This window comes from Loxodonta africana, chromosome 7 (genome assembly GCF_030014295.1).
Source record: "Loxodonta africana isolate mLoxAfr1 chromosome 7, mLoxAfr1.hap2, whole genome shotgun sequence".
NCBI classification, from domain to species: Eukaryota; Metazoa; Chordata; class Mammalia; order Proboscidea; family Elephantidae; genus Loxodonta; species Loxodonta africana.
Window position 1 is genome coordinate 31,175,921 of NC_087348.1, and position 25,944 is coordinate 31,201,864.

Genomic DNA, 25,944 nt, shown 5'->3' on the forward strand with positions numbered 1-25,944 from the left:
CTCACAAGAGATAAAAGAAAAGGGAAGCAAGCAGAGAGTGGGGACCTCATATCACCAAGAAAGCAGTTCCAGGAGCAGAGTGCATTCTTTGGATCTGAGGTGCTGAGATGCTCCCAGACCAAGGAGAGACTGATGTATCACAAGGAACTTCCTCCAGAGCCCACGGAGAGAGAAAGCCTTCCCCTGGAGCCAGTGCCCTGAATTCTGACTTCTAGTGTACTAGACTGTGAGAGAATAAACTTCTCTTTTTTAAAACCATCCACTTGTGATATTTCTTTATAGCAGCACTGGATGACTAAGACAGTTAGTTGTACATACTTAGCTATGATTATAAAAGATATTCACAGTTATCCTTTTTCCAGTTGAGCAATTTCTCTTATTTTCTTTCTTCTCTGATAATGTTCATCATGAATGGATGTTGAAATTTGTCAAATGTTTCCTGCATCTATTACAACGATCTTATGGTTATTCTCCACATTCTGTCAATGTGATAAAATACATCACACTTATCTTGCATTCCTGATATTGAATCAAATTGGTAATATTAAATCATCTTTTTTATCCCTTGATGGATTAGATTTGTTAAAATATTGTTTTTTTTCTTTTTTATCTGTGCTTAGGAGGGATAATTTCTCTGTAATTTGCTTTTCTTGTAATGCCTTTGACAGGTTTTAATTTTAAAATTATGCTGCTTTCATAAAATGAGTTGGGAAGTTTTCTATCTTCATTTTCTGAAAGAGTTTGAGTAACATTAGTGCTGGTTCTTCCTTAAATAGGAAATTGTTAGAATTCACAAGTGAAATTATCGTGGCCTAGAGTTTTCTTTGCGGAAAGTTTTAGATTGTGAATTCAATTTCTTAAGTGGATATGGGGCTATTGAGATGTTCTACATTTTCTTATGCCTGCTTTAGTAATTTGTGTCTTTAAGGAATTTGTTCATTTCATTCATGTTAATTAATTTATCGGTATGAAATTGTTTAAAATTTTTCTTTTTGTCTTTTTAATGTTCTACGTTTTTAAATAGCTGCTGTAACATTACCGAGATGAACAATTTCTTTTCTACCTCTTTCTTTCTGTCTGTCTCTTTTTTCCTTTCTTGATCAGTCTGATGGGTGTTTATCAATCTAAAATTCTCATAGAATAATTTTTTTCTTAATTTTTTGGTACTGCTTATATGTTTTCTATTTTATTGATTTCTGCTCTTAATTTCTTCAACTAACTTTGGGTTTATTTTTATCTTCTTTTCTAGATTTTTAAAATGAAAGTCTATATTTTTGACTTGGGATTTACTTCTTTTCTCCTCTAAATATTAAATGATATACCTTTCCATATAAACACTGTTTTTGCTACAAGTCACTAATTTTCATACTTTTTTGTTGTTATCATTCGCTTAGTAATATTTTATTCTTTAGCCTAATGATTTAACCTATGAGTTATTTATTAAAGTGTATTTAATTACTAACATATTTGGGACTTTTCAGATATTTTATTGTTGATATCTAATTTAATTCCATGGCTGTTAGAAAAATATTCCTTATGATTCTAATCCTTATCATTTACTTAGACCAGTTTTCTGGCTCAGCCTGTGATCTTTAGTGGTGAATGTTCCATGCATAATCGAAGAGAGTGTGAGTTCTGCAGTTACTGGGTATCATTTTCCATAAATATCAATTATGTAAATTTCATTAGTAATGTTGTATAGATACTCTATATCTTTACTGATTTTTGGTCTACTTGTTCTGACAGTTACAGTTGTTGTTGATGTTGCATGCCATTCAGTCTATTCCAACTTATACCAACCCTATATGACAGAGTAGAACTGCCCCACAGGGTTTCTTAGAATGTAATCTCTACAGGAGCAGATTGCTGGGTCTTTTCTCCCATGGAGATACTTGTGGGTTCAAGCCCACAAGTTATTTGCTTATTAGTCAAGTGCTTAACCATTGTCACCAGGGCTCCTTAACTGTTGCATTGAATGCTAATGACCAAAGAACAGACAAGTTAACATCCAGGACATCATACATGAAAAAAACAAAAGGTAATTAAAAAGATAGGAAAGAAAGAAAAGGCCAAAATGGAGGTCAGAAGGTACTCTGAAAGTTGCTCTTGAACATAGAGCAGCTGAAGCAAGTGAAAGAAATGAAGACTGAAGAGAAGATTTCAAAGGGCAACTCAAGAAGATGAAGAAAAGTATTATAATGAAATGTGCAAAGACATGGAGTTAGAAAACAACCACAGTAAGTGTTACTCAAGGTGAAAGAACTGAAGGAAAAATTCAAGCCTCGAGTTGCAATATTAAAGGATTTTATGGGCAAAATATTGAACGACATAGAAAGCATCAAAAGAAGATAGAAGAAATACACAGATTACCAAAAATAATACATTGATATTCAACCATTTCAGGAGGTAGCATATGAGCAAGAACCAATGGAATCAAAGGAAGAAGTCCAAGCTGCACTGAAGGCATTGCTGAAAAACAAGACTCCAGGAATTGATTGAATATCAATTGAGATGTTTCAAGAAGCAGATACAGCATTGGAGGTGCTCACTTGTCTATAAGGAGAAATTTGGAGAACAGCTACCTGACCAACAGACTGGAAGAGATCCATATTTGTGCCAATTCCAAAGAAAGGTGATCCAAAAGAATGACAAAATTATTGAACAATATCATTAATATCACTTTCAAGTAAAATTTTGCTGAAGATCATTCAAAAGTGATTGAAGGAGGACATCCACAGAAAACTTCTAGAAATTCAAGCAAGATTCAGAAGAGGACAAGGAACTAAGGATATCATTACTGATGTCAGATGGATATTGGCTGAAAGCTGACAAAACCAGAAAGATGACTACCTGTGTTTTACTGACAATGCAAAGGCATTGGACTGTATGGTTCATAACAAATTATGGATAAGTTTGCCAAGAATAGGAATTACAGAACACTTAATTATGGCTCATGAGGAACCAGTACATAGATCAAGAGGCATTCAAACAGAACAGGGGGATACTGTGTGGTTTAAAATCAGGAAAGGTGTGTGTCAAGGTTGTGTCTTTACGTCATACTTATTCAATCTGTATGCTGAGCAAATAATCTGAGAATCTGTACTATATGAAAAAGAACAGGATATCAGAATTGGAGAAAGATGCATTAGCAACATGTGATATGCAGGTGACACAACCATACTTACTTAAATGTGAAGAGGACTTGAAGCACTTACTGATAAAGATCAAAGACCACAGCTTTCACTATGGATTATACTTCACATAAAGAAAACAAAAATCCTCACAACTGGACCAATAAGCAACATCATGCTAAAAGGAGAAAATATTCAAGTTGTCGAGGATTTCATTTTACTTGGATCTACAATCAATGCCCATGGACACAGCACTTAGAAATCAAATAACTTAATGCATTGGGCAAATCTTCTACAAAAGACCTCTTTAAAGTGTTAAAAAGCAAAGATGTCACTTTGAGGACTAAGGTGTGTCTGACCCAAACCATGATGTTTTCAATCACCTCATATGCATGTGAAAGCTACACAATGAATAAGGAAGACCAAAGAAGAATTGATGCCTTTGAATTATGGTGTTGGCAAAGAATATTGAATATACCATGGACTGCCAGAAGAATGAACAGATCTGTCTTGGAAGAAGTACAGCCAGAATGTTCCTTAGAAACAAAGAGGAGGAGTCTTCATCTCAAGTACTTTGAACATGTTAACAGGAGGTACCAATTCCTGGAGAATGACATCATGTTTGGTAAATTTGATGGGCAGTGGAAGAGAAGAAGACTTTCAGCAAGATAGATTGATACAATGGCTTCAAAAATGAGCTCAAACATAGCGATGATTTTTAGCGTGGCTCAGGGCTGAGCAGTGTTTTTTTTTTTTTCCCCCTGTTGCACATGAGCCGAAACTGACTGAACAGCACCTAACAACAGAAACAACACAAAGGTGTGAAAATCTCTAATGGCTATTGTGGCTATTTTTCTCTACATTGCTGTCTGTTTTTGCTTTATAAAATATGAAAGTCTGTCATTAAGTGCAGACATATTTAGGTTTTTTATGTCTTCTTGTTAAGTAGAATCATTTTTCACTATGAAACATACCTCTAATATCTGGTAACACTTCTCACCATAAAGTTTATTTTGTTTGATATTAATATAACTATTCCTGCTTTTTTTATGTCCATCTATTTCATGTTATATAATTTTACATGATTTTACCATTCAACCTGGTCTAATAGAAATTTCATTGTTGTTTCTTTTTTTTTCACAATCTAGAAATCTCTGCATTTTAATTGATGGATTTAGTCAATTTACATTTAAAGTAAAAAATTGATATATTTACTGTATAATATATTAGCCTCCCAATATTACACTGTGTGGGCTTTTATGTTAATGTGATGCTGGAAGCTATGCCCCCAGTATCCAAGTACCAGCAGAGTCACCCATGGGGGACAAGTTTCAATGGAGCTTCCAGGCTGAAACAGGTTAGGAAGAGGGATCTGGGGGTGTACTTTTGAAGAAAATTAGCCAGTGAAGACTTTATGGATAGCAGCTGACCACTGATATAGTGCCAGAAGACGAGTCCCTCAAGTTGAAAGGCACTCAAAAGATGACTGGGGAAGAGCTGCCTCCTTAAAGTAGAGTCACCTTAATGATGTAGATGGAGTTAAGCTTTCAGGACCTTCATTTGCTGATGCGGCACAACACAGAGTGAGAAGAAACAGCTGCAAACATCCATTAATGATAGGAATATGAAATGTACAAAGTATGAATTTAGGAAAATTGGCAATTGTTAAAAGTGAAATGGAACTCATAAACATTGATATCCTAGGCATTAGTGAGCTGAAGTGGACTGTAATTGGCCATTTTGAATCAGACAATCATATGTTCTACTATGCTGGAAAGGAAAAATTGAAGAAGAATTGTGTTGTATTCATCATCAAAAAGAACATTTCAAGGTCTATTCTGAAGTACAATGTTGTTAGTGATAGAATAATACCCATACACCTACACGTAAGACCAGCTAATTTACACACTAATCACTAAGGCCTAAGATAAAGAAATCAAAGATTTTTACTGCTTCTGCAGTCTGAAATCGATAAAACATGCAATCAAGATGCATTGATAATTACTGACAATTGGAATGCGAAAGTTAGAAACAAAGAAGGATTGGTAGTTGGAAAATATGACCTTGATGATAGAAATGACACTGGAGACCATCACATCATAGAATTTTGCAAAACCAATGACTTCTTCATTGCAAATACCTTTTTAACAACATAAAAGGCAATTATACACATAGACCTCTCTAGATGGAATACGTAGAAATTAAATCAAATACAGTTGTTGAAAAGAAATGGACTAGCTCAATATCAGTCAGAACAAGACCAGGGTCCAACTGTGGAACAGACCATCAATTTCTCATATTCAAGTTCAAGTTGAAGTTGAAAAAAATTAGAACAAGTTCACAAGAGCCTAATTATCACCTTGAGTGTATCCCACTTGAATTTAGAAACCATCTCAAGGATAGATTCAACCCATTGAACGCTAATGACCAAAGACCAGACTAGTTGTGGAATGACATAAAGGACACCACACATGAAGAAAGAAAGAAGTCATTAAAGAGACAGGAAAGAAAGAAAAGACAAAAATGAATGTCAGAAGAGATTCTGAAAGTTGCTTTTGAATATAAAGTGGCTAAAGCAAAGGAAGAAAGGATAAAGTAAAAGATATGAACAGATTTCGAAGGGCTCCTAGGGAAGATGAAGTATCATAATGAAATGTGCAAAAACCTGGAGATAGAAAACCAAAAGTGAAGAACACACTCAGCGTTTCTCAATCTGAGAGAACTGAAGAAAACATTCAAGCATCCGGTTGCAATATTGAAGGATTCTGTGGGGAAAATGCTAAAGAATGCAGGAAGTATCAAAAGAAGATGGCAGAAACAGAGAGTCACTGTACAAAAAAGAATTCACTGACATTCAACCATTTCAGGAGGCAGCACATGATCAAGAACCCATGGTACTGAAGGAAGAGGTCCAAAGTGCACTGAAAGCACTGGTGAAAAACAAGGCTCCAGCAATTGAAGGAATGCCAATTAAGATGTTTCAACAAATGTAGCACTGGAAGTGCTCACTTGTCTATGCCAAGAAATTTGGAAGACAGCCGGCTACCTAACCAGCTGAGTGAAAGAGACCCATATTTGTACCCACTCCAAAGAAAGGTGATCCAAGAGAATGATGTGCAAATTATCTAACAGTAACATTGATATCACATGCTATGGATTTGTCATCAGGAGGGACCAATGCCTGGAGAAGGACATCATGCTTGGTAGACTAGACGATCGGCAAAAAAGAGAAAGACCCTCAACAACATGGACTCAATGGTTGTGTCAACAATGGGCTCAAGCATAACAATGATTGTAAGGCTAGTACTGGACTGGGCAGCGATTAGTTCTGTTGTATATAGAGTTGCTATGAGTCCGAACCAACAACAACAATAACAACCTAACTATAGCAATAACAATAAATTGGCAATAATCCTTCAATTTTCTATTTATTATCTATCTTTCTGAACTCTTTTTTTGTTCTTCTGTTCCTCTTTTCCACTATTACACTTCTGCTGACATTTTGGGGCTAATTGTCAATTTTCCATTTCGATTTCTTCTGTTTTCTTTTTTTTGCTCCAAACATTAAAATATACATTTGTAGTGACTGATTCCTACCTCACCTGTTTGCTAACAATTATCCTTATATCTTATATTTTCATCTTCACAGCCACCGTGAGCATCCACTTTGCTGAGGGGATGCTCAAAGCATTCTTCATCTACATTTCCCATCTCATGGCTGCCACTGTCTTTTATGGGACTCTGTTCTGCATGTATCTGTGTCCCCCTTCTGAGGCATTTGTAGAAGAGGGGGAAAGTGTAGCTGTTTTTTTTTTTTTATCTTTGTGAGTCCTATGTTAAACCCTTTGATCTATAGCCTGAGAAACAAAGATGTTCAAAGAGCAATAAAGAAAAGTTACCCAAAAGAAATTGTTTGTTAAATAAGACAGACATTTTGGACAGAGTTATATAATGTATCTTTATTACCTGGGCAATTAAGGAGTATTTTTAATTAGGAAATCACTTTCTGTCACTGAGTTTTTTTTTTTTTCTTTCTTACATCACATATAGAACTTGGAAGAATGTGTCAAATTATTTTGTAGAGTTTACTGAGCTTTCTCAGTGAATTTAAAAATTAAAAAAAAAACAAAACACTGCTTAGAAATTCAGAAAAGTTCAGAAGGTATTGTTTTTGCTCTACAAAATCAATAAAAAACAGATTATTCCATCCATAGTACTCATACGCATGCAAAGTTTGAAAGAGGGAACTATGAGTTGGAATCAACTTGATAGCACTGGGTTGGGTAACGGTAAGCCCTAATTGTTTCCACTACCAGGGCTTTTTATCTCAGTTAAATGGAAGATTTATTACTATTATATTATTTTATTGGTATGCAAAATTATGTCAATATAAACCTGACCCAAGGGTAGTAGTACAATACACTCTGCATCCAAATGGATAATGTCAATAGGACCAAAAGAAGGAAAATTTTATGAATTAATATAGCTCAAGAATCATACACTAAATAAGTCTTTGTAGAAGGTGCCATGGTGATATGTCTGCTTACATTAATTTTATGTAAACTAATCTTGAAAATAGATACCAGAGTCTAAACACTGATTTCCTGCATTCACATTTTTACTCATGAGAAGAAATGAAGTCAGGTCACCAGTGAAAACGAGATAAATTACTGTTAACATGAGAGGTCACTGGGTTCACAACAGTCTACCTAGAATCTCTGTTTAATTATTCATTCAATAGCTCTTCACTAAACATTGACTGAGCACCTAAATTTTGTTCTGATCTCTACAGGGGCTATCAAGATGAAACTGACAGTAATTCTGTCCTCAGAGCATTTACAGTCCAGTAAAATAGATAGAGAAGGAGGCAAATGCCTCAAGAGAGGCAGAAAAAACTGTGACTGGCATTCAGAGAAAGGAAAGACAATTCCAGATGTGGTGGAAAAGTCTTTGTGATTATGAAGAATGAAATATCTTAACTGCTCCATAATAAATCTGAATATCAAAATTGTACCATGCGTTTCTGCATTTACCAAAAGACACTAAAGAAAGAGCAAACCCATTGCCATCCGGTTGATTCCAACTCATAGCAACCCAATAGAACAGAGTAGAACTGCCTCCCTTAGGGTTTCCAAGGAGTGGCTGGTGGATTTAAACTGCTGACCTTTTGGTTAGCAGCTAAGTTCTTAAGCCACTGCACCACCTAGTGCTCCATCAAAAGACACTATGTGCATCTAATTATTACTTATAAATTAGGATTCTACCATAAAAGATGTGGCTTTTGTAAATAATTCCAGAAGGAGCCCTAATGATGTCTCATGGGTTATTTCTTGATAAATCCTTCAGGGATGAGTCTCCCAACATTAGCCATTCAGGTATAAATACTCTCACTTGGGGGATCTTTGAGGGGGCTAAGAAATATCGCTCCATAGGTAAGTCTGGGAGTTTTGAAAATACAAAACTCAGAAGAAGTATCTTTTAACCTATTATAATTTCCTCTTTTGGAACATAGAGTGGAATGGAATTAGTAATGACTAAAAAAAAAAAAAATGCAACTTGCCATTCTAAGGCAAAACCATAGGCAGGAAGGCCCAGTACAGTCTCTGCCAAAAGAAAGCAGGTGACTTTTGATGTCAGTATTGGAATGTCAGGCAGACATTGCAACCATCCCTGACCTCAGCTACTAAACCGTCATCCACAATACAGCTAAGGTTTAAAGTAGGCTTATAGATTGAGCTTTAGTGAAATCAGAATTCAAAACATCTGTGTATGATACTTTGCTTTCAACTGAAATTGATTTTCTCCAACCCTAGCACCTTAGGCTTTGGTTCAAGAAAACATGTTTCCACACCATTATACATTTAATGATTTCATACACTTATTAAGAGAAGAGTTTAAAGGGTTTTGAGTAAGTTAACGTAAGATTAACGACGAGAAGGAAAAAATGAAATGTCAACATCTTTCCTTTCTCACTTGAGAGGTTTTCTCTTGCAGTCTCCAATTCATGTTTGCACTGAAATACGATGGCATTGCTGCACTCAGGGCTTTCAGAACATACTCATGCTGGTTTTGTTCAAGGGAATTGCATTTTTCTCTACTGTGTTTGTTCCCCTTCCCAACATTGCTCGGTAGTATTATCAATCTTGGGCTGAAGTACCCCACTTGGCCAGAGAGTGACAAAAAACCCTCTGTGGATTAATTTGGTTTGTTTTATTTCTTCCCCTACATTGTACATAGAGCTTTAATCTTTCCTTACCCTTAGTACACCAGGGTTCTTTTCAATAATTGTATTACTTAAACTGGAGTGATTTTATACACTTAATTACTCAATTTTTTGAATGTCCTGATTCCTCCAATTTTCTCATTTTCTTGGAAGGAGAGAACAGCACTGAATGAAGGAAAATGTCTCTTAACAATTTGGGGTGTGTCCATCATTATGGGTTCCATCAGATGGAGGTCCTTGCCATTTTGGGATTGTTATGTGATGTGCAACTAAAAGATTCTTAGATTCCATTCAATACAATCAATCTGTACTTGCATTTTTTAAAAATCTGAAAATTTAACAGGCAGGCATGAGAACGCATAAACCCCACTGCCCTACCCTCAACCCCAGCTTACCATTTGAAATATAACTGTATCTTAAGTTCTACTTTCACAATTTGTGTTTCTTCATGGCTTCCCAGAAGTGAACTCCTGGGGCTGTGTTACCCTTCATAAGAAAGTTTTCTTTCCGTTTCCTGCATGAAAGAGGACTTGAGATGAGATCATACAGTCTGTCATGGGTTGAATTTTGTCCCCCCAAAATATGTGTATCAATTTGGCTAGGCCATGATTCCTAGTATTTTCTGATTGTCTGCCATTTTGTCACCTGAGGTGATTTTCCTTTGTGTTGTAAAGCCTATCTCTATGATGTTAATGAGATGGGATTAGCGGTGGTTATGTTGATAAGGCAGGACACAAGATTAGATTGTGTCTTAAACCAATCTCTTTCGAGATATGAAAGATAGAAGGTAGCAGAGAGACACGGGGACCTCATACCGCCAAGAAAGGAGCACCGGGAGCAAAGTGCATCCCTTGGGCCCAGGGTCCCTGAGCTGAGAAGATCCTAGACCAGGATAAGATTGATGACAAGGACCTTTCCTCACAGCCAACAAAGAAAGCCTTCCTCTGGAGCTGGCACCCCAAATTCAGACTTTCAGCCTCCTAGACTGTGAGAGAATAAATTTCTCTTTGTTAAAGCCATCCACTTGTGGTATTTCTGTTATAGCAGCCCTAGATAACTAAGACAGAGGCTCTCAGGATAATTCCCTCTTTTCTTTCTGAAACCAACAGAAAAGCATAAAATCTAAAGTCAGAGCCTAGATGTGTTCTCCCTGTGGGCTAGGCTGGGATCCAGTCATCAGTGTTATCAAAGGCTCCATACATGATTCCAAGGTGAAGCTAATGTTGCTAATAACCAATGACATAAGTGTTAGCTTTTTGGGCATGTGACTCTGACAAAACAATATAGTCATTCTTTACAGGGTAGGAATCTTCTATGTCCTCCTGCCTTTACAGAGGATTAATGGTAGTTTGTTATTTTATTAACTTCCACCTAATTTCCAACAGTCTAGCCAGCAAGTTCTAACCATAGGTTATGAGGTTTCAAGTCAGGCACAGTTAACACTGTGTGTTCCCTCCTGTACATTCTCCTCAGGAAAGCTAGAGTTTTTACTCAGTATCCATGGATCCACAGGTAACATTAGAGAACTAAGAAATCTACAAACCATGACAATTTAGGTGTTGTGAGATGGCAAAGTTACCACATTGACTCATCTATTCATTCAACTAACGTTTAGTGAATATTTACTCTGCTGCAAGTAGTCACCAAAATTCTGGGCACAAATATAGTTGCACAAGGTTCTGGGGACAAATATCTGTGGCACAAATACAGTTCCTTCTCTCATGTAGATAACATTCTAATAAAGGGTACAGACAATGAAAATATAAATAAAAATTTCAGGAAGTGATATGAGGAAAAATAAAGCAAGGTTCATGATTAAAGAGTAATTTGAAAAGGAGATAACTTAGACAAGAGGTTAGGTAATACCTTTCAGAGGAGATATTAGTAGAAGAAATATCTAAATGAAGTGGTAAATTGAGTCATTTAAAAATCTGAAGGGAGAGCATTCTAGGCAAAGGGAACAGCAAGTGCAAAGGCCCTGGCATGGTAATGGGCCCAGCATGTGCAAGGAAGAGCTAGCAGGTCAATGTGGCAGGAGCAGAGAGACGGAAGGAGGAAGCAGCAGAAGATGAGTTTGGAGGGGTAGATGGGAAGACATCACATAGGTCCTTGTGAAATGCAGTAAAAAGGTTAGATTTTAGCCCAAGTGTGATGGAAATACTTGAACCATTTTAACACGTCAGTAATATGTTGTGATTTATGTTTATAAATGATCACTGGCAGGTGTTTGCAGAATTGAGAATCACAAGTGTGGAACAAGTGAGACCGTTGAAGTAGCTTGGGCAAAAGATGATTTTGTCTTAGACCTGGGTGGTGGCAGGGGAAGTGCTGACAAGTGGTTTTCAGATTGAGTATGCAATATTTTGAAGGTAGATCTGACAAGACTTCCTTCTATCCTGAAACCTTACTCATTTCTAGTATTTTTTTAAATAGATTCCCTAATTATTACTTACCGTTTGGGTTCTCTGAAAAATTAAGACAGTGTCTACTTTTTTCCACTATTTATGAGTTTTATTTTGTTCTTTCCTAATTGCCCTGGCTTAGCCTAATAGTAAACTATGTCTTGTTCCTCGTTTTACAAGGAACATATTTAATACATCATCAGGTAGTATAAAGTTAGTATTATGGATTTAGTTGTGTAAATATAAATTATGTAGGAAAGAAAATGAGATAGATGGAAATATTTTGACATAAAAAGAGATTTGTAAGATAAAAGGAAATAATGGATGCAGAAACAGCCCAGACTTTCCATTGTGAATCTGGTACAAAGGCGTTGGGATGAACAAAACACCAAGGGACTGGGAGAGGTTAGTTGCTGTTGGAGAGGAAGTGAGGAATGAGGAAGAAATTGAACCTGAGTTATATGCAACCGAAAACTTAAGATTTATGGCTCTCAAGACACATGTGCTCTTCCAAATTACAAGAGCTTGTCTTTCCTGGCAATGATGGGCTGAGTCCACTGACAGTCATGCATTTGCCCCATTCTCTCAAACATTTTTGTCATGATCGGGCTCTCACAGGGATCAAGCTAGAGGATAATGGACTCAGATTCTATAGCCTATTTAAGGAAACCAGTGGGCTAAGACAAATTCCTTTTGTATTAACAGAATTAAAGTGGGAGTTACAAAACGGCTAGTACAGTATGGTGCATATACTTCATAACCACATGATGGCAGCTATTGAAACCCTTCGATCTCTGAGGGAAATTGCAGAAAATTTTTTTAGCATATTTTTATTGTGATAAAATATATATAACATAAAATTTGCCTTTATAACCATTATTAGAGGTACAGTTCAATAGCATTAATTACATTCACAATGTTGTGCAACCATCAGCACTATTTATTTCCAAAACATTTCATTACCCCAAACAGAAACTCTGTACCCAGTTAAGTAATAACTCCCCATCCCCTCCCTCCTTCATCCCTGTTAACCACTAATCTACTTCCTGTCTCTGTATTTGTTTATTCTAGAGATTTCGTGTAAGTGGGATCATACAATATTTGTCCTTTGTGCCTGGCTTGTTTCACTTAGCATAACGTTTTTAAGGTTCAAATATGTCATAGCATATATTAGAATTTCACTTTTTGTGTGTGTCTGAATAATATTCCATTGTATGTATATCCCAACCCCAATGCCGTCAAGTCAATTCCAACTCATAGTGACCCTATAGGCCAGAGTAGAACTGTCCCATAGAGTTTCCAAGGAGCGCCTGGTGAATTTGAACTGCCAACGCTTTGGTTAGCAGCTGTAGCATTTAACCACTATGCCACCAGGGTTTCCTGTATGTATATATCTCATTTTATTCATCTATCCATCTATTGGTGAACATTTAGATTGTTTCTACCTTTTGACTATCATGAATAGCACTGCAGTGAGCATTGGTGTACAAGTAAATAGCAACTTTCTTTAATCTTTCAAAGCCAATTTGTTTACTCGTAAGTTTTGCACATTTTGGAGTTGCATGTAATTTATTTCTCCTCTTACCTAAAGCAAATTATTCTTCTCCTATGAGAAAACATGAAGATGAAGATAGTTCCCAAACACAACGACACTGAAGCCACTGAGTTTGTCCTGCTGGGACTGACCAGTCGGCCAGAGCTGCAGCCCATACTTTTTGTGGTGTTTCTCCTGATTTACCTCATCACCCTGACAGGAAACATTGCCATGATTTTACTAATCCACTTCACTCCTCAACTGCAAACCCCCATGTACTTTTTCCTCACCCATTTAGCCTGTGTGGATATTTTTTACTCCACTAATGTCTCTCCCCAGATGCTTGTTAATTTCTTATCTTTAAAGAAAACCATTTCCTACACTGGGTGTCTTGCCCAGTGTTTTGTGTTTGTGGCTCTGCTCCTTACTGAGTACTACATGCTCGGTGCCATGGCCTATGACTGGTACATGGCAATCTGTAATCCCCTGCATTACACCAGCAGAATGTCCAGACCTGTTTGCATCTGCCTGGTCACCTTCCCCTACTTGTGGGGCTCTATGGTAGGCACAATGCAGGTAATATTGACTTCTCACCTGTCCTTTTGTGGACCCAACACTGTCGACCATTTCTACTGTGCTGACCCACCCCTCCTAATGTTGACATGTTCTGATACTTACATCAAGCAAACTGCCTTGTTTGTGTCTGCAGGGATTAACCTCACAGGTTCTTTGCTCATCATCCTCATGTCTTACATTTTCATTTTCATCACCATTATGAGGATGCACTCCAGTGAGGGGCAGCGCAAAGCCTTCTCCACCTGTGGCTCCCACTTGACAGCTGTCACGATGTTCTACGGGTCCCTCTTGTGCATGTATCTGAGGCCGGCAAACAAGCAGTCTGTTGAGCAAGGGAAAATTGTGGCAGTATTTTGTATATTTGTGAGTCCCATGCTCAACCCTTTCATCTACAGCCTGAGGAACAAGGATGTGAAACAAGCTTTGAGAAGAGCATTTAGGAAAAACCTTGGTAAAAGGGAGAAAAGTTCCATTTCTACTGTCTCCCAATAAACAATAAGTCTCAAAAACAACCAAAACTATCTCTTCCCTTGGTTCAGCCTGAATCCAGTTGTCTGGACTATCAATATTTTTCATGTATACATAGTTCGGGATCAATTGAAAATCTAATGGAAATTATGAATTGATGATTGATGAAAACACAAGAACAGAAAGTAGGGTCGTATTTTTAGTCTAACTTAGGAACTCATCTCTACCTGATTAATTAGCAAGTAAGTTTTTAGTTTCACTCTCTGTTGTTATTAGGTGCTGTTGAGTCATTTCCAACTCACAGCAACCCTTATATACAAAGGAGTGAAACACTTCCTGGTCCTGCACCATCCTCACAATTCCTCCCATGTTTGAGCCCATTGTTGCAGCCACTGAGTCAATCCATCTATCCAAGGGTCTTCTTTTTTGCTGACCCTCTACTTTACCAAGCATGATGTCCTTCTCCCATGACTGGTCCTTCCTGTTACCATGTCCAAAGTAAATGAGATGAAGTCTCACCCCCCTGCTTCTAACGTGCATTCTGGCTGTACTTTTTCCAAAATAAATTTGTTCATTCTTTTGGTAGTGCATGGTATACTCAATACTCTTCATCAACATCACAATTCAAAGGCATCAATTCTTCAGTTCTACTTGTTCATCTTCCAGCTTTCGTATGTATATGAGGAGATTGAAAATACCATGGCTTTTATCACGCGTACCAATGTCACTTTGAGGACTAAGTTGTGCCTGATCCAAGTCATGATATATTCACTCCTTCCTGACATAGTTAAGCGCTCAGCTGCTAACCAAAATGTCGGTGGTTCGAACCCACCAGCGGTTCTTTGGAAAAAATATGTGGCAGTCTTCTTCCGTGAAGATTACAGCCCAGTTCTACTCTGTCCTATAGGATTGTTGTGAGTTGGAAAAAACTGAACAGGTTCAGGCCATCAATATTAAGTATCTCTGAGCAACTCTTATCAGCAAAGTGAAGTGATTAACAATATTTTTCCTGAATAAAAAAGCTATTTACATTCATGTAATGCATTATATAGCTCCCCTTTCTGAAGGCTAATTATCTTCTGTGAAGAAGCTTGTATTTCTAATTTCAAATGTTTTTTTCACTAACCTTTGGAGAATTTTTGCATCAAGTTATCTTGAATTTAAAATCATATGTGTTCTATTATTTCAACAAAGGTTTTAATATTTTATATTTTTTTGAGCAGTGATTTTTTTTTAATTAATCAAAACAGATTCCTTTCTTAAAAGGAAACACCCATTCTGATTTAGAATTTCCCTTTCTTACAAAGATTTATGTGATTTTCTCTCCACAATATTATTAACAACTATCTGTTGTACTATTTTATATATTACCTTCCACTTCTTGTCTACGTACTTATTATTTTAACATAAATGCTACTCTAATATGCATAAAAACTTGGTTTTTGTGTTTTACAATCAAATTTTTGCATAAGCATATTCCAGATTGTTTGGCATTCCTTGAAATAACCTTTTATTTAACTGTATAGCTTAATGTTAATACAAGATATTTTAGTACATCACCTCCTTTTAATATTCAGGCAATTTTTGTTTTCCCCCCTACAGGTAAATCTTCATTAGTATAAACTAATGCTTCTGTTCAATATTGCATTAAGCTGTATCTCCACAGTTTTCCTGTTACATTTTTTTAATATGGCTTTCTTCTTGAATGTTTTGATGTATAAAACCACCACCATTTTTCTTGAGAAGTGTATTTCTGAATAAAAACGAGATTTGTCTTCCAGATTAAGATACTGTAGCTAGAGGTGTTGATAATGACTAACCTGTCCTCCTAACACACACTCTTAACAAGCAAATAAGCATAGATTTCTTTAACACTAAAGAATTTCAAACTGTTCAGGAACATGGTACCTTTAGGAAAAGATAATAGGAGATTGAATTAGAAGGAATTTGGATGACCATTCAGTTCAATACAGATTTTTAACTCCCTCTTTTTTTTCTGCTTTCACATTAAGGTGCCAATAACAATAAATATTTTATTATAATTCTGTAATACAGACTATCTGGTGATATGCAGTTTTTTGTTTGCTTTCTCGCATATAAAAGCAAAAATTGTTTATTATGGGAAATGCATATAGAGATATAAAGAACAAGTTTTACTTCTTAATGTTATATCACAAAGTTGAGCGTAATATATATAACTTTGTACCCTGTTTTTTTCATAAATTACTATGTAAAATATCTTGTGATCGCTTTAACTGAGAACTTCATAGACATCACTTTAATGGCTGTGTAACATTTTAATAAAAAATATCAGCTGGTATCTGCATACTTCTTTATGATCACAACCATCACACTCCTTTGTGATCATAGCCATCACATACTTACAGGGCTCTTAGGCATTTATAGCCACCTTCAATTTTGTCTAGTAGATAACTGTGCCTCCTGGGTTATTAAATACAGGCTGTCCTCACTTTGCACAGTTGTGTGATAACTGAGAACCACGCAATGCCAGGATATATTCACAGTATGCACAGCTTTCTGTTAACACAGTACCATGCAAAGTGAGGACTGATTGCATTTTTATGTATCACTTGTTACCTTTTTCTCAGTTATAAAAATAACACTACAATGAATATCTTCACCTCAGTTTCTGACTCTGTCTTCAGCCTTTCCTCAATCTGTAATAGTTGAAGAACACCCTACAAACATTTTTAAGTTTTCTTAAAACATGTTAACTTGATATCCAAAAAACTATGCTAATGTTTTCCTTGTTACCATCAATTTACGAAAATGCCAGTCTTTTTGAATGCTCTTAAATGTAGTTACATACAAAACAGTAACCGAGTTCATGTTTTCAATCACTAATAAATGTTTTGGCTTATGAATTTTAGCATTTTTGTATTTTTATTAATTTTCTATTTATAACCTTTGATATTTATATTGGTTTTGGGAGTTACAAATGATTTCTATGAACTTTTCCTATCTTAATAATTTTATCACTTTATCTTATTTGTGATAAATACCATGCCAAATTTTGGGGCTTCTTAGTTTTAAATAGTTTTATGATCAAATTTTAATGGCTTTTCCATTGTGATTTCTCCCACTGCTACTAACCTCAAGGAGATTTTCTGCAGATTATTTAATGAATATATCTATTTTAATTTTCATCCAGCACAGATTTTTTTCAGCTTTTGAAATGACTATCACAGTTGAGGGATATGAGTGGGAATGTCATTTATTTTGGGGGAAACTTGCTGGCAAAAGGGAATTCTAGTTAGGGATAAGATTCTATATTTAGAGATTTTGGGTGAAAAATGTTGCAATGTGTACACTGGTATGATGCAAAAATAAACGCTTGTGTAAAAACAGATAAGTCTACAGCATTAACATGCCAAGGTCTCTTGCCTTTCTTTCACTTATAGGCAAACAGCACCTTTCTGCCTTTCTGGAGAGCAAACTTAACTCAGCTCTAACCTTTCATTCCTAAACAATCTTCGCTATGGCCTCCATTCTATATATCTCCCCATCAGATCCCTAGAGACACTGCTATAATAATAATATTCACTTTAAAAAATATATATATATATATATTCTTATACTTTTCAAATAATTCACAATGCGTATGCATTCCACGTATAACTATACTTGATTTATATATACAAGTACATATAATTTCTAGATTAAAACATCATATTCATAATTTCTGGGTTAAAAATATTGAATAGCTAGAAGCCTCTGATTTACATTCCACTAAAATAAGTATGACCAGAATTCTCCTTAGAAGCAAGGATAATGAGATTACATCTCACATACTTTGGACATGTTATCAGCAAGGAACAGTCCCTGGAAAAGGATGTCACGCTTGGTAAAGTAGAGGGTCAGCAAAAAAGGGGAAGACCCTCAAAGAGATAGATTGACGCAGTGGCTACAACAGTGGGCTTAAGTATAACAACGATTGTGAAGATGGTGCAGGACCAGGCAATATTTCACTCTGTTGTACGTAGGGGCACTATGAGTTGGAACCAAGTGGATGTCACCTAACAACAACAACAAGATAAATTCGAGGAAAAAAAAGAAAAATGAATATGAAATCTCTCTTTTACCCACTGCCATGAAATCGATTCCGACTCATAGGGACCCTATAGAAATTTCTTTAACAGACTTTAAAGCATATTTAAATCCACATAAATTATAAGAATTGGGTTTAATAAGTACAGAAACAAAAGAGATAGGCCCCAAATGCACTCACTTGGTGTATAATAAAGGTGACATCACACAGTGGAAAAACAAAAGATTGCTTAATAGTGAGAAGAAATTACTGTAAAATATAAGACAGTTATATACAACAACAAAACATACCATAAAACTATATCCAGAATAATTCAAGGTGTGCCTATAGAATACGGTCACAAAAAAATTAATAACACAATATAGGCAGGGATGGGAGAAATACAAAACAAAACCAAAAATCAATATAATTTTTCCAAATAAGAATACAAATATTGGTCATATCAAGAATCACCAGAAATAGCTTGAAAGGTAATAATCAAATTGATGTGTACCTTTTATTTGTTAAATATATATTTAAACTCTTCAATTATGTTCAGATGAAAAGAAAATCCTTCCCTAATGATTTCCAGTTAAGACAGCAAAGTAGCAAATAATTTTAAATTGTATTTTTGAGCATTGACAAAAGTGCATTGAAATGATTACTCCCAAACATTACTAGTCAGATGCATGGTCTGTTAGAAGATTTCTGTAGAAAATTTTATTCACAGAAATATTTATCAAGAGCTTTAAGATGATCAAAGCATTTAATTAGCAGTTCCACTTCTATCAATGTATCCTAAAGGAAGAACAAAAGATATGTACAATGGGACATGAGCCAATCATAAAAATAATAGGGTACATTAATAAGATGGAATAATGGTTTTCAAGGTAAAGCGACTGGCATAAAATGCACCCCAATGCTAAGAGAAGCTCCCTACTGGTAACCCCACCCCAAGTGCTGTCGAGTCGATTCTCTATTGGTGGGAAATTAAAAGTAAATATTGCTTTTATTGTTTATATCCTTCTGCATTTTTCTTATTTTTTCTCCATTTGGTGTGTGTTAATCTTATTATTGAAATGAAAAACAGTTTAGTTGTGAAATAATATGCCACAATGAAAATGATATTCACCAAAAATTTGTAATCTGCATAAATATACAAGCATTATGATATCAAGAGAAAATCAGTGTTCAAACGTGCATAAGGTATATGCTTTCAATTTTATTTTATAAATTACGATAACATACGTATACATAGAAATTTATTTAGAAGAAATATAACAAAACAAAATTCAAATAGGAATTAGGCTTTGATTTAGGACATATTACTGAATAAATTTTACTTCTTCATATCTGTCTGTATCCTCTAGTTATTTGTATTGAACATGTATGCTTTTCTAATTTGGAAAATATGTTCAGAAAATGCAGTCTGAATAAAAAAAATAAATTCAACATATTTCAAAATTGCTTATTTTTGCATTGAACAGTGTCTTAGTCATCTAGTGCTGCTATAACAGGAATATCACAAGTGGATGGCTTTAACAAAGAGAAATTTATTTTCTCACAGTCTAGTACGTTACAAGTCCAAATTCAGGATGTCGGCTCCAGGGGAAGGCTTTCTCTCTGTTGGCTCTGGAGGAAGGCAGTTGTACTTAATCTTACCATGGTTGAGGAGCTTCTCAGACACAGGGACCCTGGGTCCAAAGGATGTGCTATGCTCCTGATGCTGCTTTCTTGGTGGTATGAGGTCCCCAACTCTCTTCTTGCTTCCTTTTTCTTTTATCTCTTGAGAGATGAAAGGTAGTGCAGGCCACACCCCAGGGAAACTCACTTTACCTTGGATCAGGGACTTGACCTGAGTAAGGGTGGTGTTACAATCCCACCCTAATCCTCTCACCATAAAATTACAATCACAAAATGGAGGACAAGCACACAATACTGGCCTAACCAAGTTGACATATATTTTGGGGTGGACACAATACAATCCATGACAAATGGTAAGGCAGCTCTACTTACTATGCACACAAATTATCCTGTCAACTTGAAATGTGAGAGAAAATACACATCAGTTATTGCTAGGAGAAATATCACTTGCATCATAGTCACCAGGATTTCATCTATAGCAGTAACCTCATTGGTTCATAATCTCCAATATGCCAACCAGCATTTACAGTGTGTTGATGAGTTTGATAACCACAGCAGTGTGTATTAGGAAGAGAAGAGAATTTTGAATTAAGGGACTTTTTTGTGTGTGTGTGCTACTTTGTGACTGAGTGACTTTGGGCAAGTCATTTAATCTTTCTGTGCCTAAGGCTCCAAACATAGTGAATGAAAATAATAAATCATTCATTCATTTCTGAGGATCAAAATAAGTAGCAATATAAAAATGAGCACTTAACTATAATTGTCACCTATAACTATTTTTGGAAACCCTGGTGGCATAGTGGTTAAGTGCTAAGGCTGCTAACCAAGGGGTCAGCAGTTCGAATCTGCCAGGTGCTCCTTGGAATCTCTATGGGGCAGTTCTACTCTATCCTACAGGTTTGCAATAAGTCAGAATCAACTTGACAGCACTGGGTTTGGTTTGGTTTTTATAACTATTTTTATTAATCTTAGTTTATATTCTACCCTATCTCTAAAAAGTTTCTAAGGTGGTTTTATTCAAAGACTTTTACACAAAGAAAAAATTAAATCATAATAGAAGTAAATAAATAGAATAAAATGAGCAAAAGAGAGAGAGACTAAAAACAGATCAACTATTTGGGTTAAGAGAGTTGCCAGGACTGGATGTACACTTTGCTCCTAAAACCCATGGTAGTTCTCAAGAATAAAAAACAAAAGGAAGCCTACAGTTATTTAGGCAAAAGATAGAATATTTTACACACTGAATCTAAATATATATTTAAAGGGCTTATACATTTGAATGTCAGATCATTCTGGTTGTTAGAAATGAAAACACACCTCTTAGCTTAACAAAAAAGGGAGCATGTTAAATGAGAAGTGATGCCACACAGACTAAATGCTGCTGATCTTCAAAGAGCAATTGCACCACACCAGGAGCTCAAACACCTTCAGGACCTTCTGTCACTCATTCCTAGGCTCTCTGCCTTATTGTTCTCTGCAAGTCAGCTTCTGCTTCCCCACTACCATAGCCAAAAACCAAACAAATATACAAACAAACAAATGGCTCTGAAATTAAACACTATGTTCTAGCCCCCCAGAAATTGCCCTTTCTATTTTTCAGTTACTGTTTCTGAAAAAGAATTTTGATAGGCATAGTTTGTTCAATCAACTCAGACTAAAAAAAAAAAAAAGAAGGGGCCAAATGTTAAAAAACTACAAGTCATCTGGGAGACTTCCTCAAAAATAATTTGAATACTTTACAGTAAATAAGTAGCCGATTTTTCATGAATATTTCTTATAATGCTGTTAGCTAAAATTATAGAACACAATATTACAATATAAAACATTTTGGACAATTTAATAAGAATTAAATATATAGGATTCAATACACAGCCATGGTGGACTAATAATGGATGGATGCATTAATATGAATAAATTGATTCTCTTCTTCTATAGCTTACCATACTATTGTTTTCCTCAACAAAAGTTTTGAGGACTACTGGACCAGCCTAGAAAATCACGAGTCAAAGACCACTTTGTGAATGTAAGTAAACATTAGTTCTTTGCCTTTGCACAGCAAATCATTTTTATACTGTTTCATTCTTGGGTCTGCAAAAGACAAATGATAGACCTTATTAACTCTTAGTAAATCAGCCCTAAGTTATTACTACCACTCTGGCAAATTACCTGGAATGACATTGTACTACATTGATGACTGAATTGGATGCATGCTTTTGGAAACTTATAAGAGGCTGTTGACAGTCCATTTCAAAATTGGTAAGTATAACCAGTATTATAGTTTTTCAAGTTTCTTCATGATATTTTTTCTCAAGATGCCCATGACCTGGGTTTGGGAAAAACCTCCATAAATTTTAAACATATACCTGATGCATACATTTAAAATTCTCCAAGTAAATCCAATGATTAGTCAGCTTTAGAGCCAATGTTTCTCTAGCACACATTGTAGTAGACATTATTTCATCTTTTTTTTTTTTTTCTTTAAGAGTAAAACTAGTCATCCTGTCTCAAACTTCACTATGGGGCAGTGGATCATACAGTTCAGAGATGGTAGATTTCCAGTAATTCCATAAGGGTAAGTTAGTTACAAGAAGTACCCCCAAGAAAGAAAAAACATTATCACATAGAATTACTGAATACAAACCAATTCATTTTCAGAGAATCTCTGCCATAGAAAACATTTTTAGTTTAAATACTAAAGATTTTAGGAAGCAAATCTGTCTTAAAGGTGTTGATTTTGAAGAGAAATTAGCCAAAGTGATCACTGAGAGTTCATGATGATAAACAATTAATGACCATACAGTAGTAGATATACCCTTTGATTGGAGTCATTATGTTATCACAAGTACTTAGTGATTAGAAAAGAACAGACTCCTAAGCTGCAATTTTTTGGAAGATACTTCCCTGATCACTTGCTGCATGGCATGAATCACATCCTTGTTCCTTAGGCTATAGATCAATGGGTTCAGCATTGGGCTCAAAAAAGCATAAAAGACTGCAATTATTTTGGACTCTTCTACAGACTTCTCAGATGGAGGCCTTAAGTACATGCAGAAGAGGGTTCCATAAAATATGGAGACTGTTGCCAGGTGGGAACCACAAGTAGAGAAGGCTTTGTGCCTGCCTTCAGCAGAATGCATTCTCAAGATGGCCACAAAAATGAAAAGGTAGGACAGAAGAATGATGAAGAGAGAGCTGGAGAGAGTAAACCCAGCAACAATAAACATTGCCATCTTTTTGACATAGGTGTCAGAGCAAGCCAGCAGTATAAGAGGAGGATCCGCACAATAAAAATGATTGATTTCAAGGGAGCCACAGAAAGATAAGTGAAAAGTCAAAACTGCCTGAGAGAGTCCATTAAGGAAGCCATAAACATAAGGGACTGTGACTAGACAGATACAAACGTTCTTGGACATCCAGGTAGTGTAATGGAGAGGACTACAAATGGCAACATAGCGATCCAATGCCATTGAAGCAAGGATGTAAAACTCAATGATCACCAGGGTAATGAAGAGAAGACACTCTGTGAAGCATCCAGCATAGGAGATGGTCTTTTGGTCTGAGAGGAAGTTGTATAGCATATTGGGAGTAATACTGGAAGAATAGCAAATGTCTACAAAAGAGAGGTGGCCAAGGAAGAAATACATGGGAGTTTGGAGATGCGAATTGGTCCTAATCAGAAAAATCATGCACAGATTTCCCACCAGTGTGACTAGGTAGATCACCAGAAATACCCCAAACAGGATCTTCTCCAACACTGGGCTGTCTGTGAGTCCCAACAGAATGAATGTGGTCACTGTAGTGCAGTTTGGGGAGGACATTTTCTCATGTTTACAACATAGAAGCATCCTAAAATATAAAGGTTTCCATCTGGTTTTGATTCTGCACTTATTCCATTTATTTTATCATTCACTTATTTATTCTTTCATCCATGGGGCAATCATACTTATATTATGCTTATTATTTTCAACAAATACAGAAGAATGTCTACATAAACAATTTGCAGAAACTGTTTGACACCAACTAACTACAAATAATCTGTTATCTGTTCTTTGCCTCTCTTTCTCCCTCTACCTCAAATTCTCTTTCTCTGTCTCTCTGTCTCTCTCTGTCTCTCCCTCACACACACACACACAAACAATTGCATGTGTATTTATACTCACACATTTATATCTGTGTTCTAGGGAAGACTCTGTATTTGATACTTTTTCCAACTTCATTAGTTAAAAAAAAAAAATGCAGAAGGGAATGAAAGTCCAATACAAAGCAGCAGATCATATCAATCATCCAATGAAATGCATCAACAAAAGAAGGAAGCTGAGTCTCTCTGGTCCCTCCAGTTCTGATGCACTACTGTTTCAGATACAAGATAGAAGATTAATGTTCATTGCAACATTATCCCTTAAAATCCATGGTCATCTGGTAAATTTCTTTTATAAATCATTGAATTGGTTAAATTTATCTCTCTACATATACCTAAGAAGGCATAGACTTAAGAATTCTCTTCTCTGTTTTATAAATTAAGCCACCCATTTATCTTTTACACTGCAAAGCTTGATTTCTTATCTTCTGGAATTTTAGTGAACAAATATTCAACCCTTGTAAACCACTTATTGTGGTAGAAGAAACAGGTGTTGAACAAATAGATAATAACTTATAATGTACGTCATGTAGAAGTAAGAACAGTGATGCAGAAATGAACGTTGGAAAAAATATAATAAGGCATGCTTTCATAGAGCCATTCTGAGAAGAACTTCTAAGAAGATGGAATATTAACAGTAAATAAACCATGTAAGAATCTGGCGAAAAGTGTGGATTTTTTTAGTTCTTATTTATTGTGCCACTAACACATTCATGAAAATGTTTGTTTAGGGAAGCACAAGCCAAAACCAAACCAAAACTTTTACTGTCCAGTCGATTCCGACTTATAGTGACCCTATAGGAAGGGCAGCACAAGTAATGTTTAAATGTGATCTTGGTTTTCCAGATCTGGCCAATCTCTTTTCATTCTTTGTGAAAATAAGGTATGTCTGTAATAACTACTCTTAAAGAATTGCACCCAAGGCCTTGTTCATTTGGTTCTCACATATACATCAGAACAGTTTGAATATAATAATTGATTTTAATATGAAATATAATATCACTAATAATTGAACAGAAAAGTCTAGTGAAATGAAGAAAATAATATTTTTCCAAGTGGATGGAATACTAATCGCCATGCAAAAGAACAAGATGCTTTTTTTTAATGTAAAAATGTAGAAATGACCTACCTGTAAAGGCTAATTTATCATATTCCGTCAGAACAAGTTGGGAAGATTTATACAGCATTTCTAAGGCATATTCCCTAAGGCATTTTAAACATATTTCTAAACAAGCAATTAAAATACTCTTTGTTCCTCAAGGGCATAACCTTCATTTGATGATTTCTGGGTTTAGATATTCATTGGAAGCCAAAATCCCTATCTAAACATGTGTGTACCATGCTTGGTAAATGAGTGAGTGAGACCTTGAGCACAGAGAGTATAATTAACCACCACTTTAAATGAGATGGAGCTTGGTTGCTAACCAAAATGTGGGCAGTTCTAATCCAGCACTCACTCCTTGGAAACCCTATGAGACAGATCTACTCTGTCCGATATGGTCACTACGAGTCGGAATCCACTCAAGGGCAATGGATTTGTTTGTTGTTTGTTTGTTTGTTGTGGTTTTAATTTCAATAAGATATAAGAAGGAAACTATAAGTGGTCAGTTTTGTATTTTTAGCATAGTAAAGATGAAGGAATTCCCATCCCAAATTTTCAGTTTTCTCTGAAAACCCTGACATGAAGTCATCTAAAGAGAGTGAGGGGTAGGGCTGTGAAGTCAGTGAGAGATTTGAGGTGAAGAAAAGTTTGAAATGGTCAGTGTGGAGAGCAGGAGAG

At 35.8% G+C, this 25,944-nt stretch overlaps 2 protein-coding genes across 2 annotated transcripts; one reads left to right on the top strand and one right to left on the bottom strand.

The window, feature by feature from the left end:
* Positions 1 to 13,137: 13,137 nt before the first annotated feature.
* Positions 13,138 to 14,778, top strand: LOC100677049 (olfactory receptor 5M5-like). The gene has a single exon (XM_003423372.3). It carries the CDS (start codon positions 13,375 to 13,377, stop codon positions 14,356 to 14,358), a length of 984 nt encoding a protein of 327 aa, XP_003423420.2. The 5' UTR covers positions 13,138 to 13,374; the 3' UTR covers positions 14,359 to 14,778.
* Positions 14,779 to 22,530: 7,752 nt separating this feature from the next.
* On the bottom strand, positions 22,531 to 24,187 carry LOC135231672 (olfactory receptor 5M10-like). Its single transcript, XM_064288102.1, has one exon. It carries the CDS (start codon positions 23,869 to 23,871, stop codon positions 22,873 to 22,875), a length of 999 nt encoding a protein of 332 aa, XP_064144172.1. The 5' UTR covers positions 23,872 to 24,187; the 3' UTR covers positions 22,531 to 22,872.
* Positions 24,188 to 25,944: the final 1,757 nt, after the last annotated feature.

Coding starts and splice junctions, on each gene's coding strand:
- LOC135231672 (XM_064288102.1), bottom strand. CDS start 23,871: ATGCTTCTATGTTGTAAACATGAGAAAATGTCCTCCCCAAACTGCACT.
- LOC100677049 (XM_003423372.3), top strand. CDS start 13,375: ATGAAGATGAAGATAGTTCCCAAACACAACGACACTGAAGCCACTGAG.